The following is a 17,187-nucleotide window of genomic DNA, read 5'->3' on the forward strand; positions in this document are numbered from 1 at the left end:
TCCTTCAATGTTGAGGTTCAACCCTTAACATTGTAAAATAAAAATTTTAAAAAGGAATGAATAAGTGAATAAATAAATAGAAGATATGGAGGAGTAAAAGAATGAACGCACGGAATTAATAAATGGAGTGAAGAAAGGCGAAGAGAGCGAATGAATGAACGCGGAGTTCATCACCGCAGGCGTGAGTCAGAACGGTAACCATGACTCCGGCCTACGCAAGCGCGGGTCCGGGGGATTCCGGAGGGGCGGGTCCTCGAGCCGGAAGCGCCATCGGGGGCGTGGCTGGGGGCGTGTCCGGCCCGCTGGGCGGGGCGAACGCAGTCGGCGGGGTGGACGCGGCGGAGCTCGGCGCCCTGGCCGCCGCCGGCGGACGGCGACCGGGAAGGGGTCGGCGACATGTCTGGAACTCGCAAAGACTTGGCGGAATCGGACGACAGCCAGTGCGACTCGGGAATCGAGTCTCTGCGCTCTTTGCGTTCGCTGCCGGAGTCCGGTCCGGAGACACCGAGCGCCCCCAAGGAGAACGCGGAGAGCGAGCGCGCCTACTCGGCCTACGCCTCCGCCTCGCTCGCTGAGCCCCTGCCTCTGCCTGGGGTCTCCGAGCCCGAATACTCCGGCCCTCGCTCGCCACTGCCCCACGCGGGGCCCTTGAGTGCCCAGCAGCTCGAAGCGCTCACTTACATCTCTGAGGACGGCGACACGTGAGTATGGGTTAGGCTGAGGCAGGCAGCTGTCCAGGGCTCCCACCTGCACCACGGAGATCCATCGAGGTCCTTCAAGGGACAGTCCCTACTTTCTTCTGCAAACTCCATATGAACTCCTCTGAGCTGTCGCCAAGCCCCTGACCCAGCACCTGGCATCAGAGTGCCTACTATGGGAAAAGGCAGAGCCATCAGGGGCCCCACCCAGCACTCGGAGCCCGAGTCTGCATCTTGGAAATCTCCCAGTTTTCCCCTTGGGAAGAGAAAAATTCCCCGGCCTGGTCCAGTTGTTTTCTTCTGGCTGGGGGAGGGGGCATCCTCGTTTGCTCAACATCTGGGATTCTCAGCTTCTGACCTCGGAATGGCCGTCTCAAAGGACAAGTGGCGTCAGGCTACAGGTTGTCCTTTGGGGTTCGGAAGCTCAGGGCAAAGGGTGCAGGGTTGGGGCAACCCTGGGAACAAGAGGGTGATTCAGTGGGGCACTGCTGCCCCTGCAGACAGAGGTGGCCGGCTCCCCAGTCTACTTCCTCCTCTTTAGAAAGGGGAAGTGAGGGCTGGAGCCAGGCTCCCCAACACGCGCCACCTCTGAGCCCCTGAAGTCCTTCTTCTCGCTGTCCTATCCCACCTCTCCCCTTACTCCCCCTTCCCCAAGACCCAGGTGGAGTTTGGTGGAGTCTGGGCCAGAGGGCAGCTGGACAAAGAGGGATGGTGTGGGACAGGTCAGCTGGTTGAGGACTGGCCCCAGGAAGCGGATGACACTGGTAGAGGAGGGAGCGGTTGGAGTTTGGGGTGAGGAACAGAGGCTGGGCTGGAGCCCCAGATTAGAGGTGATAATGAGCAAGGGCAGGGTACACGGGGGAACCTGTCCTGACCATCTGTTTTGGAGATGCAAGGATCTTCATCTGAGGTATTGCTGAAGAGCCTCTGACCCCAGTAAGAGGGAGGAGACCCAGAGCCTTTGTATGCCAGACCCAGAACCCTAAGGTTGTGGGGGTTCCATGCCAGAGTCTCATAATTGACCTTTAACCCAGTAGTGAGGACTTCTGACACTGCTGTTTCATTGGCCTTTTAGCTCTAGCTTTACCCCCACTAGTCAGAGACAGGTGCTTTGCACATGCGTGTGTGTGTGTGTGTGTGTGTGTATGTATGTGCATGAGTGTGCAGGGGGTCGTGTCATTGCTCCCCTGCGGGTCCCCTCCAAGAGGTGGCCTGTCTTCCTGGGCTGAGAGGTATGTGAAAGTAGGAAGAGGAAGTGGGAGGAGGGGAGCCAGGGAGAGACAGAGGTGGTGGCAGGAATGTGGCCCCAGAGCAGGCCCTGACTGAGGGGATTTCCAGAGCTGTCTCTCCCTCCCTGTCACTCTCTCCTGGGTTGCCTGTCTGCCTGAAGCCTGGCCCTGTGGCCGGTGCAGCCCCCTCCCCGCCCATGGTAGCCAGCTGCTCCGCACTTCTGCCAAGCCCAGACCCTATAGCTCCTGCTTTCGTTTCCCCCACCTGATGTGGGGAAACCCCGGAACTGGGACTTCCCTCCCTCCGTAGGTTATAACTCTTGGCTCCTGACAAACACAAGTGCCCTGGACTGCACAGGAGCACAGAAGGGATTGCAATGCCCTGGGAAGGGCAGAGCAGCAGTATGAGTGCCGCTTTCTCCTCATCCCTCTTCCAAGAGCTGTTCTCTCTCTTGGGAGGTGCTGGGGGAACCCCACTTCTGTTCCCCGTCCTCCTGCCTGATGAGGTGGGGAGCCCAGCCCTGGAAACCCCCTCGCATCACTTTGCAGCTTTCAGTTTGGCTCTCAGCTGCAGCTGGCTTGGCAGGGCCCTGGGGTGGAGCCGCATGAGGTAGGGCAGGCTGGACAGGAAGGCCCTTGTCCATCAGCACCCTACTGTGCTTGTGTGTGCCACCCAGCACCAGCCCTTGTTAAGGGAACCTGGAGCTCCCTCCCCTGAGTCCTAGCTTCGCACACCCACCCTCACTTCCTGGCCCCAGCTCTTACTTCCTGCACCCAAGTCATCTGCACTTGTTAGAGGTTGATGAGTGCCTTCCAGCCCCAAGACCCGGGCCCATCTGGACTCCAGGCCCTGACCCTATGCCTTCCCCTGCCCCAGGCTTGTCCACCTGGCCGTAATCCATGAGGCCCCAGCCATGCTGCTGTGCTGCCTGGCCTTGCTGCCTCAGGAGGTCCTGGACATTCAGAACAACCTCTACCAGGTGAGTGCAGGAGGAGGCGGTCCCAGGTACCTGTGGGTGCCCTGCCAGGCACAGGTGGGAGCTGAGGGCACAGAGATGCAAGACACAGCCCTTGCACTACTGGGTCACACAACAGGTAACTGGAGTTGTGATGGTCACACACCAGCTCCCAGGGAAGGTGTAGTGTAGGAGATGGTGTCTGAATGGAGCCTTATGGGAAAGGCTGCAAGGGGAGGTGGCGTGATGACCCTTCTTCTCCTCCCCACCCCAGTGACACAAGTCTCCCCAAGAGTGAGGGGCTTGGGCTGGTCTTGGCCCCACATGTCCTTTCTCCAGAGGTTGAGGGATTTAAAGAAGAGGAAGGGACACTTCTTGTACTCTGCTTCCAGAAGTTGGTGGGGTAACAGGAAAGGCTTGGGAGGCCAGGACTATGAGCTTTAGCAGCTGCTCCCAAAAGTGGGGCTGGCACGTGGAGCTGCTGTGACCGCCCCAGGCATTCTGTTCAACCTTCTGCTGTCCCCACAGACTGCTCTGCACCTGGCTGTGCATCTGGATCAGCCGAGTACTGTTCGGGCCCTGGTGCTGAAAGGGGCCAGCCGGACGCTACAGGACCGGCATGGTGACACGGCTCTGCATGTGGCCTGTCAGCGCCAGCATCTGGCCTGTGCCCGATGCCTGCTGGAAGGACGGCCAGAACCAGGCCGAGGACCAGCCCACCCCTTGGACCTCCAGCTACAGAACTGGCAAGGTGCGGGCAGCCCCAAGGTTTATGGGGTAGGGGACAGAAGGTCAGGTGGGGACCCCAGCCTCAGAGAAGGGAAGGTCCCATCTTGTCCCCAGTGATTCTCCAGCTCATAGCATCTGGGCACTGAGTACAGCTTTGCCAGAAAAAGGAATGAATGAAGGAGTGAATGAATGAATGAGTCAGAATTTATATAACATCTATGGTGCCTTGAGAAGAAATCTAAATCCTATTCTTGAGATATTTAGTTTAAGCCAACATGATTACATACCTCTTAGTCTCAGAACTCTGGGAGGCTGAGGCAGGAGGATCACAAACTCAAGTCCAGCCTGGGCTACATAGTGAGATATGAGTTCAGGACCAACCTGAACTACAATAGGAGACCTGTCTCAAAATATGGGAGTGAGAGGCAAAAGATGTGGCTTAGGGTGAAGGCCCTGGGTTCAATCCTCAGTATTACAAATGACAGGGGAAGGTACTTAAATAGAGGCCAGATAAACTCTTTCTTTCAACAGAAGTGTACTGAGGGCCTCCTAGGAGCTAGGTTTGCATCTGCGCACAAAACGAAGTCTGAGACAGACAATAAATATAAGAAGCACGTTATCAGCATGTTCAAAGGGACAAGTGCTAGCTGGGGGGAGAAATGATGTGATTTTTTTTTTTTGTCTTTTTCATTTTTATCTGTACCAGGGATCGAACTCACGACTGCCTGCTTGCAAGGCAGGCGCTTATGCCACTGAGCTAAATCCCCAGCCCCAATGATGTGATTTTTAAGTGGGGTGGTCAAGGAAGGACTCAGCCCAAGGCCTACAAACAGGAATTTGAAGGAGGCAAAGCATATAAATTCAATTATGAATCTCTATTTAAGGCCCAAAAGAAGAGTACAAAAAAGAATGAAAACAACCCATAATGCCAAGGGAGTCCACAGGATCAAGTGGTCTCTAGAAAGGCTGGAGATAACAGGGTCTCCTGACCCTGTTTTTCAGAGAAGCCAGGATTGGGCTTGAAGACGTATAGTATCCTAGTGAGCATGGGTCCCTGTGTGTGTGGGTGGGGTGAATCTTGGGGCAGGGTGTGTGTCGGGGGCTGTCACAGGCTGTCTGAAGCCCTGAAGCATGACAGTTTCAATAACATGACTCGGAGAGATGGAAACTTTGAGGTCTTTTCCCCTCAGACTCCTGTGGGAGTTTTAGGGCCTTAACTATCTTGTGATGAGAGATGTCGGGTGGGCAGCGGGTCCCCTGGGGCAAATGGCCCGGATGCCCATCAGCACCCCACCTTCCACCCCTAGGCCTGGCCTGCCTTCATATCGCCACCCTGCAGAGGAACCAGCCACTCATGGAGCTGTTACTGCAGAATGGGGCTGACATCGATGCCCAGGTAAGACAGCCCAGCACCCAGGGGCCCTCCCCTCTGCAGTGACAGGCCTGACCCACTGCCCCAGGGGCCTTGCTGATATCCTGTCCCCCCCAGGAGGGCACCAGTGGGAAGACAGCCCAGCACCCAGGGGCCCTCCCCTCTGCAGTGACAGGCCTGACCCACTGCCCCAGGGGCCTTGCTGATATCCTGTCCCCCCCAGGAGGGCACCAGTGGGAAGACAGCCCTGCACCTGGCTGTGGAAACCCAGGAGCGGGGTTTGGTGCAATTCCTGCTGCAGGCAGGTGCCCAGGTGGATGCCCGCATGCTCAACGGCTGCACACCACTGCACCTGGCAGCTGGCCGTGGCCTGGGCAGCATCTCCTACACACTGTGCCAGGCTGGTGCTGACGCCCTGCTGCTGAATGTGGAGGATGAGACACCCCAGGACCTGGCTGAGGATGTAAGAGGCGCGTGTTCTGTCCTGCTCTGGGGGCCTCTCATGCCCATAGCTGAGGCAGGCAATGGGGACTGTCATAACCAGGGCAGGGAGTTAGAAGTCTGCAGTGTAACTAGGGCTCACCACTTAGCACCAAACTACCCTGCCCACCTCAGCCCTGCAATGAGCCTGGTTCCTAGTTGGTCAGGATCAGGGCCCACACTGGGACACCTTCAGGGTGCTTCAGCTAGCGAATGGGGAGAGGCAAGTGTGCATTGAGCCCTGTGGGGGTAAGGCTTACAGGAAACTGGAGTCCTGGGCCTGAGGTTGCCACCTAGCTTCAGCTGCATTTACAAAGGAGGAATGTGCTGAGGTTTCCAGCTCTTGGAATTTTTTAGGTGATTTTCCAGATTTTCTGTTCTGTCTTCCTTATTTTTAAGTGTCCCATGCAGCCAGCCATGAGGGTGGATGTCTGCAGTCTCAGTTCTCTGGGAGACTGAGGCAGGAGGATCTCATGTTCCACCCCTCCCCAAACAACTTAATAATTTAGGGAAACCTTGATTCAAAAAATAGGTTTTAAAAAGGGATGGGGATGTAGTTCAATGTAAAGGCCCTGGGATCAATCCCCAGTATCACACACAAGGTTCTAAATGGTTTGTGGACACCCTTCTCCCATCCCCCAACAACAGCCACACACAGGGACACCAGCTGGGCCACCTTTAAGGTTCCTCTTGTCTCAGCGATTCCTCCATAGATTGCTTTCCTGGAGCCCTTGGACCCGCCTGGCCCACGGCCCATGATTTGGGAATGACTAGGGAATGATGGTGAAGATGTGTTCCCTGATGTCCCTCAGTCTAGGGGGAGGGGTGGCCTAGTGAGTTAGCCGCGTCCCTACCTCTGCAGTGGCTCCTGGTAGTCCTGACCTTGCTGCCCTCCATTCTCCTCAGCCACTCACTCTCCTGCCCTTCGATGATCTGAAGATTTCAGGGAAGCCGCTGCTGTGTGCTGACTGAAGCCGGGTAGGGCTGGGAGCCTGAGGGCCGCCCCTGCTGCAGCCTGGACTCAGGCTGGCTGCCCTTCTGGCGTCCTAGGGACTGAGGCCCAAGCCTAGAACAGCACAGTCCCAAGTTGAAAGGAGTCTGGAAGGAGAGCTCCTGGTGGACTGGACGCCCAAAGCCCAAGGTGCCCTGGTGAAGCCCGTGTGCCCCTTGGAGATTGCAAGGGCTGTTGTTTCTACCAACATCGGCACCCTGTCGGTGGTACCATCCAGGGAGAAGGCCTGGCTGCTCCCAAGTGAGAAGAGACTGAAACAGCAAAGCAAGGGCCCCAGGGGTCCCACATTCCTGCTGACCAGAATTCAAGTCTGGCCTGGTGGTGGTGCAGGCCTATATTCCCAGCTACTAGAGAGGCTGAGGCAAGAAGACTGCAAGTTCAAGTCCTGCCTGGGCACTTTAGTGAGACTCTGTCTCAGAATAAAAAGGACTGGGCTATTGCTCAGGGGTAGATGGCCCCTGGGCTGGACCCCCAGTTTTGGGGAAAAAAAAAAAATGAAAACACCTTTGTCTAAAGACTTCACACAGAGGGCCTTGCACAGACCTTGGGAACAGGACATTGAAGTAATGACACTAAAATACTAGCAAAGACTTGAAAGCGTTTCCATTCTAGCATTGTTTGTGTGTGTACCTAGGCAGGCTGCCCTGAGACCTTATGGCTCCTGAGAAGGGTAGGGCCCTACTGACTGGGGTGTTGGCTGGAGGGAGAGAAGGAAATGGGAGACAGCCCCAGAGGAGGGAGTCCTGCCCAGAGGGCAGCAGAGATGGCCTCTTTTTCACGTGCTCTCTGTATTCTTGCCACACGGACCTTGCCGGTTGGTCCTGTGCTGGTGACCCTGGGCATGTGGGGTCCAGCAAATGCAACGGCCTTTACCATCCTGAATCGCAACACCAGTTGCGGCTTGCAAAGGGTGCCATTAAGAACACTGGTGGGAGGGGACAGCGGGTGGGCGGGGCACTCTGCGGAGTGAGGCCCCAATGGAACCCGGGGCAGTAGTGCTTGCGGAGCTTCGAAGCTCACGGGGACTAGGGGGCAGGACTGCTGGTCCCACTAGAAAAAGAGTTTTCATCCCTCCCAAAAAGCAGTTGTGAGGAGCCTTGGGTGCCGAGACCGGCGACCCCTGTCGTGCCACCTCCGGGCCGCGCGGGGGCGCTGTGGCATCGGCGGGCACCCGTGCTAGGGCAGGCACACAAGGCTTCAGTTGCTTGTCGAGCCGGTGGCAGTGGCGGCGGGAGCTCAGGGAGCGGAGGGAGCGCAGCTGGGGACCCCACGGTCCGGCCATGAACACCAGGTGGGGGCCCGGCGTGGTGGGCACGTGATCGCGCCTGGACCACGTGACAACGCTAGGGCCCGCGGTGCGGGGTGGGGGTCCCCGCGCCAGGCCAGCCCGCGTGGCGCTGCCCGGAGCCGCGGGGACATGGGGCCCGCGTGAGCTGGACCGCTAAGAGCGTCGGCAGGGCAGGGATGGGGCGCCGGGGACCAGGTTCGGGGCGGAGGCGGGGGAGGGGCACGGCGCCGCAGGACAGAGGAGACCTGTGTGGCTGGCGGCTGCGGGCGGGACAGAGGGGACCTGTGTGGCCGCAGAGAGAGAAGACTTTGTCCGCCTGCGGGCGGAGGCTGCCTCTTCCCTCCCTCCGTCCCCGGCGTCCCGCCCGAGCCCGGCTGCTCCCGCCCGCAGGTGGTGGGCGGTGGTGGTGCTGGCGGCGCTGCCCTCCCTGGGCGCAGGCGGGGACCCCGAGGCCCCCCCGGAGTCGTGGACACAGCTGTGGCTCTTCCGTTTCCTGGTGAACGTCGCGGGCTACGCTACCATACTGGTCCCTGGCTACCTCCTGGTGCAGTACTTCAGACGGATCAACTACTTGGAGACAGGTGTTCGGGACGGGTCAGGCCGGAGTGGGACCTGGACAGAGCCGGGCGGGGCTGTGCAGGGGCTTCTGAGCTGACTTTGCTGCCTTCTTCAGGCAGAGGTGTCTTCTTCCCCCTGGTAAGAGCCTGTGTATTTGGCAATGAGCCCAAGGCCTCCGATGAGGTCCCCCTGGCCCCCCGCACGGAGCCAGCAGAGACCAGCCCTACTCGACAGGCCCTGAAACTGCTGTTCTGTGCAGTGGGGCTGCAGGTATGTAGCAGGTTTTGCCCTCTTTCTGCGTTGGGCCTCGGTGGGGAGGTCAGCGTTCTACTGTTCCTCCTCCTCTTCCCAGGGACAAACATACCCATGGGTGTGTTTGAGGAAGTCTTTCCTCTTACCCCTAGTGAGTGCTGGCGCTGAAGGTTAACTGTACATGATCACTTCACCATACCTGGTGCTGCAGGGGACCTGTATCTTACATTTTTTTTATTTCTATTGTGCCAGGCTGTTATCACACTTTCCGCCTGCACCATTGTGTCTCATGCACAGATAGAAGTTTGGGGGCATTACCTTGCTTGAGGGATGCTAAGATGCTGACCACACAGCCCTGTGGAGTGAGTAGGGAAGTACCAATCCACCTTGTATCCATGTTGAGTGTGCCTCCGGATTGGTTGGAAACTGGAACACACTTCGGATGAAGCTAGCACTGACCCATGCTGTGGCACAGACTGGTCCCAGCAGCCCAGTGCATGTGTTACTATGTTTTCCCCACACTGGATTCCCTCCAATGGGGAGGAGACTTCTGCTATAGAGGAACAAAAACACATGTAACATGTATTGTTCTGAACCATCCTGAGGAAGAGGGCAGTTATGGTCTACTTTCATCTGCCATTCCCTTCTCTTGCTTACTGTGTCCTGTCCCCACCATCCACCATGCAGGTGTCCTATTTGACGTGGGGTGTGCTGCAGGAAAGAGTGATGACCCGCAGCTACGGGGCCACAGCCACGTCACCTGGCGAGCGCTTCACAGACTCGCAGTTCCTGGTGCTGATGAACCGAGTGCTGGCATTCCTAGTGGCAGGCCTCACCTGTGTCCTCTGTAAACAGCCGAGACATGGGGCACCCATGTACCGGTACTCCTATGCGAGTCTGTCCAATGTACTCAGCAGCTGGTTCCAGTATGAGGCTCTCAAGTTCGTCAGCTTCCCCACACAGGTGCTGGCCAAGGCCTCCAAGGTGATCCCCGTCATGCTGATGGGGAAACTGGTGTCAAAGCGCAGCTACGAGCACTGGGAATACCTGACAGCTGGCCTCATCTCCATCGGGGTCAGCATGTTCCTGCTGTCTAGCGGCCCTGAGCCCCGCAGCTCCCCAGCCACCACGCTCTCGGGCCTCATCTTACTGGCAGGTTATATCGCCTGTGACAGCTTCACTTCTAACTGGCAGGACACTTTGTTTGCTTATAGAATGTCATCTGTGCAGATGATGTTTGGGGTCAACTGCTTCTCGTGTGTCCTCACAGTGGTCTCCCTCCTACAGCAGGGGGCCCTCCTGGAGGGGACACGCTTCATGGGGCGGCACAGCGAGTTTGCAGCCCATGCCCTCCTGCTCTCCATCTGTTCTGCCTTTGGCCAGCTCTTCATCTTCTACACCATCAGCCAGTTTGGGGCGACTGTCTTTACCATCATCATGACGCTCCGTCAGGCCATTGCCATCCTCCTCTCCTGCCTGCTCTATGGCCACACTGTCACTGTGGTGGGCGGGCTGGGGGTGGCAGTGGTGTTTGCTGCCCTGCTGCTCAGAGTCTATGCCAGGGGCCGGCTAAAGCATCGAGGAAAGAAGGCTGTGCCTGCTGAGTCCCCTGTACAAATGGTTTGAGGGCCCAAGGGCTAGGTGACAGGATTATTCTTCATGTGGCCATTTCTCTGGCCTCTGCCACTCCAGAGGCCCTGGCTCCAGGGCAGATGTGGCTTAGTATCAGGCTGGCTCTGCAGGTGGGGTGGAGGCCCGGAGGCAGCCTCCCTTGCCTTAGGCCATCCATGCCACATGTCTGCCCCAGGTAGGAGTCTCCCATGGCAGTCACTTCAGATCAAGTCTGGTCCAGCTGTGGGCTCTGCCAGCAGCCCTTACCTGTGCTGGCCCCCACCTGGCTACCTTCCCTTCAGACCCCACCTGACCTGCATTTCTTACTCAGTGAGAAAAGCACAAATCTAAATGCTGCTTCCCAGGGGTAGTTCTCTGAGGACGGTGCTGTGCCAGGAAGGGGTGGGAGCCCTGCCCAGTGCTTGCTGCTGTGCCCCTGGGCTGAGGCTCTGCCCAAGGCAGGTGCAGGTTTTGGTACTTTGGAAATGTCACTTTTTGCTCTTATAATTTTATTAAACTGCTGCAACAGACTTGGCCATGTTTTGGTTGCCTGGAGGGGATGACAAGTACAGTGTTAACTCAAGGCAGTGTGGCTACAGTAGCTGGCTTCCCCAGAAAGAATCCAGTTTACCTTGCTATGCTCAGGAAAGTGAGGTACACTTAAGAGAGTAAGCAGTGAAAAGAGAGCAGAACTGTATAAAACTGCATCTTCTTTATTTCGCATACTTTAATTTTAGAACAAAATAACAAAAAATAACATCACAATACACAACATACAACCCTGCTGCCAACTTAGGGAGAGGACAGGGCTCAAGACCCTTGCTTCCTGCTTTCAACACAGGGCAAAAGAAACCATTAGACATCAGCGGAAGGAGCAAGGTGAGACAGGGCCACTCGGGCTGCTGGGGGAGCCGTGGGGATACTATACAGAGGGCACAGGTTTCCTACAGTGAGTGCTCTTCCTAATCAACCTCTTCCATCCGAGATGCATCCTCATCCCCTTCAAGGGGAGGGATCTCATCAGGAACAGCAGCACTGGGCTCCTCTGCAGCCACCTCATCCTCGTCGATGCCTGTGCAACACAGAAAGCTCATTAAGAACTGAACGATGGCATGAGACCCATGTTGCCCCTCGGCAGCCGCTCAGCGCCCACTTACCCAGGCCCAGCTTGATCATGCGGTAGATTCGGTTGGAGTGGGTCTGAGGGTCTTCCAAGGAGAAGCCAGAAGACAGCAGTGCGGTCTCAAACAGCAGCACCACCAGGTCCTTGACAGCCTTGTCGTTCTTATCAGCTTCAGCTTTCTGCCGCAGGGTCTCCACAATGGGGTGGTCGGGGTTGATCTCCAGGTGCTTTTTGGCCATCATGTAACCCATGGTAGAGTTGTCTCGGAGGGCCTGGGCCTTCATTATCCGCTCCATGTTGGCTGTCCAACCATAGGTGCTAGTCACAATGCAGCACGGTGAAGACACAAGCCTATTGGAGATTGTCACCTGGAGACAGTCATAGAAACCTTATTTTTAGCAGTGTAGCACACACAGGGTTCTTGCTAGTGAAGGAGGCTGAGGCAGGAGGATCTAAGCCCAAGAGTCTGAAGCCAACCTGGACAGATCTGTGACAATGGTCTCAATCCAGAAGCCACCTTAGGTTAGGGTTAGGGTTAGGGATGGATGAAATGACTGCTTACAAGAGTAGTGAGAACAAGGGGATTTAAACCCCTACTCTCACAAGAAGCTGAAATAATGCCTCAAGGCAGCTGACACCCCTGAGTCTCACAATCCCACAACAGCTCACCTTCTCAACCTTCTTATCCAAGATTTCCTTCATGAGTTTGCACAGGTTCTCAAACTTGGCCTTGCTCTCCTCCATCTTCTTCTTCTCCTCCTCATCCTCAGGCAGCTCCAGGCCTTCCTTAGTCACAGAGACTAGGCTCTTTCCGTCAAACTCCTTGAGCTGCTGCACGCAGTACTCGTCAATGGGCTCAGTCATGTACACCACCTCAAAGCCCCGCTTCCGCACGCGCTCCACGAAGGCAGAGTTGGCCACCTGCTCCTTGCTCTCGCCTGAGGGTATGCAAAGGGAACTCACGCATTGAAAGGCCTCACACTACCAGCGCCACCCTGCTCACCAAGGCAGCTCTGCTCAGACCCAGTGGGACATACCAGTGATGTAGTAGATGGACTTCTGCGTCTCCTTCATGCGAGACACATACTCAGACAGGGATGTCATCTCATCCCCAGACTGAGAGGTATGATAGCGCAGCAGCTCAGAAAGGCGTCGCCTGTTGGTGGAGTCCTCATGGATTCCAAGCTTTAAGGAGAAAAAGGGGAAGAAAATCATCCATGAGAAATACACCGCATGTATTAAATAAAGTGGCCAAAGAGACTGTTAAGTGTACGTGTCTCCCTACCTTTAGATTTTTTGAGAATGCTTCATAGAATTTCTTATAGTTCTCTTTGTCTTCTGCCAACTCAGAGAAAAGCTCCAGGCATTTCTTAACGATGTTTTTGCGGATGACTTTCAAGATCTTGCTCTGCTGGAGCATTTCTCGGGAGATGTTCAGGGGTAGATCCTCGGAGTCGACCACACCGCGGATAAAATCTGCAACCAACCAGGGCAGAAAGCTCAGTAAAAACAGTAGGAGCAGATGTGGCCACACCATGTCCCAACGAGGCATTCTGCTTGCCCAACTCACTTGCTAGTCTCAAGATTTTATTCCCAGAAGAATGCTCTAGAGCCCAAAGCCCACCTCACTGCACCCAGGATCAAAAACTCACTTAGGTACTCAGGGATCAACTCATCACAACTGTCCATGATGAACACACGACGGACATAGAGTTTGATGTTGTTCTTCTTCTTCTTGTTCTCAAATAGGTCAAAGGGAGCCCGCCGAGGAATGAATAGCAATGCCCTGAATTCCAGCTGACCTTCCACAGAGAAGTGCTAAAAGAAATCCAACAAGATAAATAAAATAGCCATGCATTTCTGGGAAAAATGTGTGATGGGGGCTGGGGATTTAGCTCAGTGGCATAAGCGCCTGCCTTGCAAGCAGGCAGTCATGAGTTCGATCCACAGTACCGATAAAGAAAAAAAAAAAAGTATGATGGGACAATGATCCTCTTCTTCCTAGCACAAGGGACAAACACCAAGGCAGTTCTTGGAAGGGGGGGGCCACCACCCACACACTAAAAACTGTACTCTTAATGCCCACAACCAAGCCAGGCTGTATGCCATTCTCAGATGAACTAAACAGCTTGCATCAGAGCTCGACATGTCAAGACTGCCACAGGCAACAGACTACCTAGGTTTCTTTTCTGTATATATTTTTTAATCTTTTTATCGGTACCAGGGATCGAACTCATGACTGCCTGCTTGCAAGGCAGGTGCTTATGCTGCTGAGCTAAATCCCCAGCCCAACTACCCAAGTTTCTATCAGGAGAAAGTTGGTCACTGGGCAGAGATCAGATGCCCCTTACTGTAGGTCACAATGATGTGAACTCATGAAGGGGCTCCATGTCTCACAGTTCTCAACCACTAACCAGCTAAGCAAGGTCTACATTCTCATCTCCAACCTGATACCCAACACTTCTCTCACCTTGACTGCCAGGTGGTCTTCCCAGTCATTGGTGAGGCTCTTATAGAACTCTCCATACTCTTCCTGAGTGATGTCATCAGGGTTTCTGGTCCAAATGGGCTTAGTTTTGTTCAGTTCCTCATGATCAATGTACTTCTCCTTAATCTTCTTAGTTTTCTTCTTCTTATCTTTACCAGTATCGTCCTCCTCATCTGAGCCCACATCTTCAATCTTGGGCTTCTCGTCATCATCCTTATCTTCCTCTTTCTCACCTTTCTCCTCTTCTGCTTCATCATCACTGATTTCCTTTTCTCGTTCCTTCTCCAACTAAAGTATCAAATATAACAGTTAACTTCAGAGGACATGATATTAGGGAAGAACGGCAGGTGGCACTTGCAGAAGGGCTCTGACACATACTTACATAAAGGGTGATGGGATAGCCTATGAACTGTGAGTGCTTCTTTACCACCTCCTTGACCCGCCTCTCCTCCAAGTACTCTGTCTGATCTTCTTTGAGGTGGAGGATCACCTTGGTGCCTCGGCCAATGGGCTCCCCTAGAAAGAGCCAACCAAGACTATCACCATAGACATACTATGAAAAGCACAACTGTTGGCGAAATTTTACAAATAGGATGCCCATAACTTGTTTGCTCCCCCAGAGGACCCTAAGCCAACCACACAGGGAAGCCAACTCACCATGGTCAGCACGGACAGTGAATGATCCCCCAGCAGAAGACTCCCAGGCATACTGCTCATCATCGTTGTGCTTTGTGATCACAACAACTTTCTCTGCCACCAAATAGGCAGAATAAAACCCAACTCCAAACTGCCCAATCATGGAAATGTCTGCACCAGCCTACCAAGAGTTTTAGAAAGTCAGACAGTTTTAATAAATAGCCAAGCCAGAAACACAATGAATGTAAACCTATGTGCACAGATGAAAACACCATGTACCTGAAGAGCCTCCATAAATGCTTTGGTGCCCGACTTGGCAATTGTTCCCAAGTTGTTTATGAGGTCAGCCTTGGTCATGCCAATGCCTGTGTCTACCAAAGTCAATGTACGCTCCTGAGGGTTGGGGATGATGTCAATCTTCAGCTCTTTGCCGCTGTCCAACTTGGAAGGGTCTGTCAGGCTCTCATAGCGGATCTTGTCCAAGGCCTGTAAATACAAACCACTTTCTTACATTTGCTTTTTAATTAGCCCCTCGTTTCATCCAAAGAAAATCTTGTAAGGAGAAGAAATACATTGATCAATTTGGGTTTTGTTCCCAAATAGTCTAAACTCTCATTGTACCCTAAGCTTAAGAACCAGTCACAGCGTCCCACTTACCCCTGACGGAGAGGCTCCCCTTTCAAAGATGGCCACCAAAGTGAAAGGCTATCTTTTTGGAACTGCTTGCTTACCCCCTTTAACAGCAGCCCCAACAAATACTCACTTTGTCTTCACCAGTATTGGGGGAGGGGAGTACCACAACATTCCAGGAGGGAAAAATGGAGCACTCACATCAGAAGCATTAGAGATCAACTCCCGCAGGAAGATTTCCTTGTTGGAGTAGAAGGTATTAATGATGAGAGACATGAGCTGGGCAATTTCTGCCTGAAAGGCAAAAGTCTCCACCTCCTCCTCTCCATGGTGCACCTCTTCAGGCATCTACAGGACACAGAATGTACAAAGGAACTGTTAAAAATCCTTAAGTTCACCTCAGTTTCAATTAAGACCTTAGAGATTGCATTCACCAAAGTATTACCTTTGCTCAAGAGACAGCAACATCTCGAGGGACCTTAAGCTTCACATTAAGACAAGCCAATTCACAAATGAAGAAAAACCTAATGCATCCTTCGAGGCGTACCCAAGTTCAGAGACACCCCAGTACAACCCAGGGCCCTAAAGACCTTCAGATGAGGCCTACACACGGTCACATTCGCCAACCAATTAGTGTGCGCTTAAATAAGGGAACACCGAACAAAAACAGCGGATATTTAACTGCGCCCCGCTTAGGTACCCAACTCCATAAAGATACTGCCTTGCCTAGCAAGGCCAGGTGAGCCCCCACAAGGGCGGTATCACCCGAGGACAATTAACCAAGGACAAAGGACTGGCATGGCAGAAGCTCCACTGCGACCCCTTCGCGCAAGAACCCATGGAAGATGGTGGTCGAACCTCATCTAGCCCCCATCGCAAGGAGTCCGCGGGGAGAGCGAGGTGGCGCCGCGTGTACCATCCCTCCCATCACCCCAGCATCCGGGCACTGGGGCGGGGCGCCAGCCTCCAGAAGCTTCCAGAACAATCTTAGCTGCCGAGTGGGGGGAAGGGACCATGCATCTGCCGAGCCCGCCTCCCCCGCGCATCCTCACGGTCGCTGGCGCGGTGGCCTTGCTGGAAACCGCGTGGATACAACTCCCGGCAAAAACAAACGGCGCAAGGCCACTTCGGGGTCCCGCGCTGAGTCACTGCACACCGCGGCCCCCGTAGCCGCGCCCGGAAGTGGAGGCCAACATGGCAGCGTCCGGACGGCGCGGCCACCACGTGCGGCCGTTCCTTGTTCCGGCCGGCCCTGCGGCCTGCGCCGCCCGATACACGGGACTTAAAGGACACGCTCGGGGCCCGCACCTGCCGCCCCATCCCAGGGCCGCCGAACCCGATTCCCAGAGCCAACACTCGCTGCCATGCTTCCTGCAAGGCAGAGGAAACGCAAACCCAAAAGAAGCTTGAGAGAAAGGCCCACGGCGGCCAAGTCTTTACCTTGATCCAAAAAAGGTGGAATACACGACAGCAAGTCGGCTGGGCCCGTGAAACGCGCTAGCAAAACCAGAGCTGCGCGGGGGTGACTCAAGAGAGCTGCTGTGCGCCCCCCGGCTCCTCTATATAGGTCGGAGCACCGCCCGGCGCCCGAATCTGGATCCTTCCGCCTTAAAGGAAGAACCCGCACCTGCTCTGCCCGCCCACCTTTACGTCATGCTCGGAGTGGAGGTGGGGAGTTCTGAGCACCCATTCTGGTCGGCAACGGAGCCTCGCGCACAGTGGCTCTGGTTCACAGCCCCATCTGCGCATGTAATACACGACCTGGGATTAGGGAGCGGGAGGAATCGTGGGGGAAGTAAACTGGGGTCTACAGTCGTCGACCCTCGGCTGCCCTCAAAATTCAGAGTGTCTGGGGACCCTAACAAGCAGAGTAGGGCACCACTTCGACTGCTGCCTCCAGGTCCCATCCTCTTGGGTCAATCCGCCCTGCAACCTGCACACCCCGATCGCCGACCCCGCCCCGGAGGGCGGTGCGGGACTGGCGCGGTGGGGAGGGCTGCGGGACTCTTTGCTAGGGCGGCGGAAGGGACGGCGGTGCTTCGGCTTTCCAGCAGGTTCCAAGCGCCTTTGGGGCTCCGCCTCTCGTAGCCCCCACCCTCGCTGCGGACTCCGCCTCCGCTGCAGC

The 17,187-nt window shown here is 55.2% G+C and overlaps 3 protein-coding genes across 4 annotated transcripts; 2 read left to right on the plus strand and 1 right to left on the minus strand.

The window, feature by feature from the left end:
* The first annotated feature begins 300 nt into the window (after window positions 1-300).
* Window positions 301-7,073, plus strand: Nfkbie (NFKB inhibitor epsilon). 2 transcript variants are annotated; one of them, XM_005005356.4, is made up of 6 exons: window positions 301-701; window positions 2,805-2,907; window positions 3,412-3,634; window positions 4,920-5,008; window positions 5,286-5,447; window positions 6,371-7,073. In XM_005005356.4, the coding sequence occupies exons 1-6, from the start codon at window positions 397-399 to the stop codon at window positions 6,434-6,436; spliced, it is 948 nt and encodes a 315-aa protein (XP_005005413.1). In that variant the 5' UTR covers window positions 301-396; the 3' UTR covers window positions 6,437-7,073. The 2 variants fall into 2 exon arrangements, with proteins under 2 accessions (XP_005005413.1, XP_003473880.1); XM_003473832.5 differs by having other exon boundaries at window positions 302-701; window positions 5,208-5,447.
* Window positions 7,074-7,515: 442 nt separating this feature from the next.
* Window positions 7,516-10,715, plus strand: Slc35b2 (solute carrier family 35 member B2). Its single transcript, XM_003473632.4, has 4 exons — window positions 7,516-7,767; window positions 8,155-8,345; window positions 8,438-8,592; window positions 9,262-10,715. Exons 1-4 carry the CDS (start codon window positions 7,757-7,759, stop codon window positions 10,198-10,200), a joined length of 1,296 nt encoding a protein of 431 aa, XP_003473680.1. The 5' UTR covers window positions 7,516-7,756; the 3' UTR covers window positions 10,201-10,715.
* Window positions 10,716-10,878: 163 nt separating this feature from the next.
* On the minus strand, window positions 10,879-16,638 carry Hsp90ab1 (heat shock protein 90 alpha family class B member 1). The gene is made up of 12 exons (XM_003473833.5): window positions 16,503-16,638; window positions 15,264-15,410; window positions 14,712-14,918; window positions 14,454-14,613; window positions 14,179-14,312; window positions 13,779-14,084; window positions 12,961-13,126; window positions 12,594-12,784; window positions 12,346-12,493; window positions 11,978-12,246; window positions 11,343-11,676; window positions 10,879-11,257 (listed from the first exon to the last, which is right to left on the minus strand). Exons 2-12 carry the CDS (start codon window positions 15,408-15,410, stop codon window positions 11,148-11,150), a joined length of 2,172 nt encoding a protein of 723 aa, XP_003473881.1. The 5' UTR covers window positions 16,503-16,638; the 3' UTR covers window positions 10,879-11,147.
* Window positions 16,639-17,187: the final 549 nt, after the last annotated feature.

The sequence above is a fragment of the Cavia porcellus genome, unplaced genomic scaffold, assembly GCF_034190915.1.
Source record: "Cavia porcellus strain 051 isolate PalLab524CR breed Dunkin Hartley unplaced genomic scaffold, mCavPor4.1 scaffold_28, whole genome shotgun sequence".
NCBI lineage: Eukaryota > Metazoa > Chordata > Mammalia > Rodentia > Caviidae > Cavia > Cavia porcellus.

Coding starts and splice junctions, on each gene's coding strand:
- Nfkbie (XM_003473832.5), top strand. CDS start 397: ATGTCTGGAACTCGCAAAGACTTGGCGGAATCGGACGACAGCCAGTGC. Junction 3,635..4,919: donor CCAGCTACAGAACTGGCAAG/GTGCGGGCAGCC, acceptor TTCCACCCCTAG/GCCTGGCCTGCCTTCATATC. Junction 5,448..6,370: donor CCCAGGACCTGGCTGAGGAT/GTAAGAGGCGCG, acceptor CATTCTCCTCAG/CCACTCACTCTCCTGCCCTT.
- Slc35b2 (XM_003473632.4), top strand. Junction 8,346..8,437: donor GATCAACTACTTGGAGACAG/GTGTTCGGGACG, acceptor TGCCTTCTTCAG/GCAGAGGTGTCTTCTTCCCC. Junction 8,593..9,261: donor TCTGTGCAGTGGGGCTGCAG/GTATGTAGCAGG, acceptor TCCACCATGCAG/GTGTCCTATTTGACGTGGGG.
- Hsp90ab1 (XM_003473833.5), bottom strand. CDS start 15,410: ATGCCTGAAGAGGTGCACCATGGAGAGGAGGAGGTGGAGACTTTTGCC. Junction 14,313..14,453: donor CACTGTCCGTGCTGACCATG/GTGAGTTGGCTT, acceptor GGCTCTTTCTAG/GGGAGCCCATTGGCCGAGGC. Junction 14,085..14,178: donor GCTATCCCATCACCCTTTAT/GTAAGTATGTGT, acceptor TTGATACTTTAG/TTGGAGAAGGAACGAGAAAA.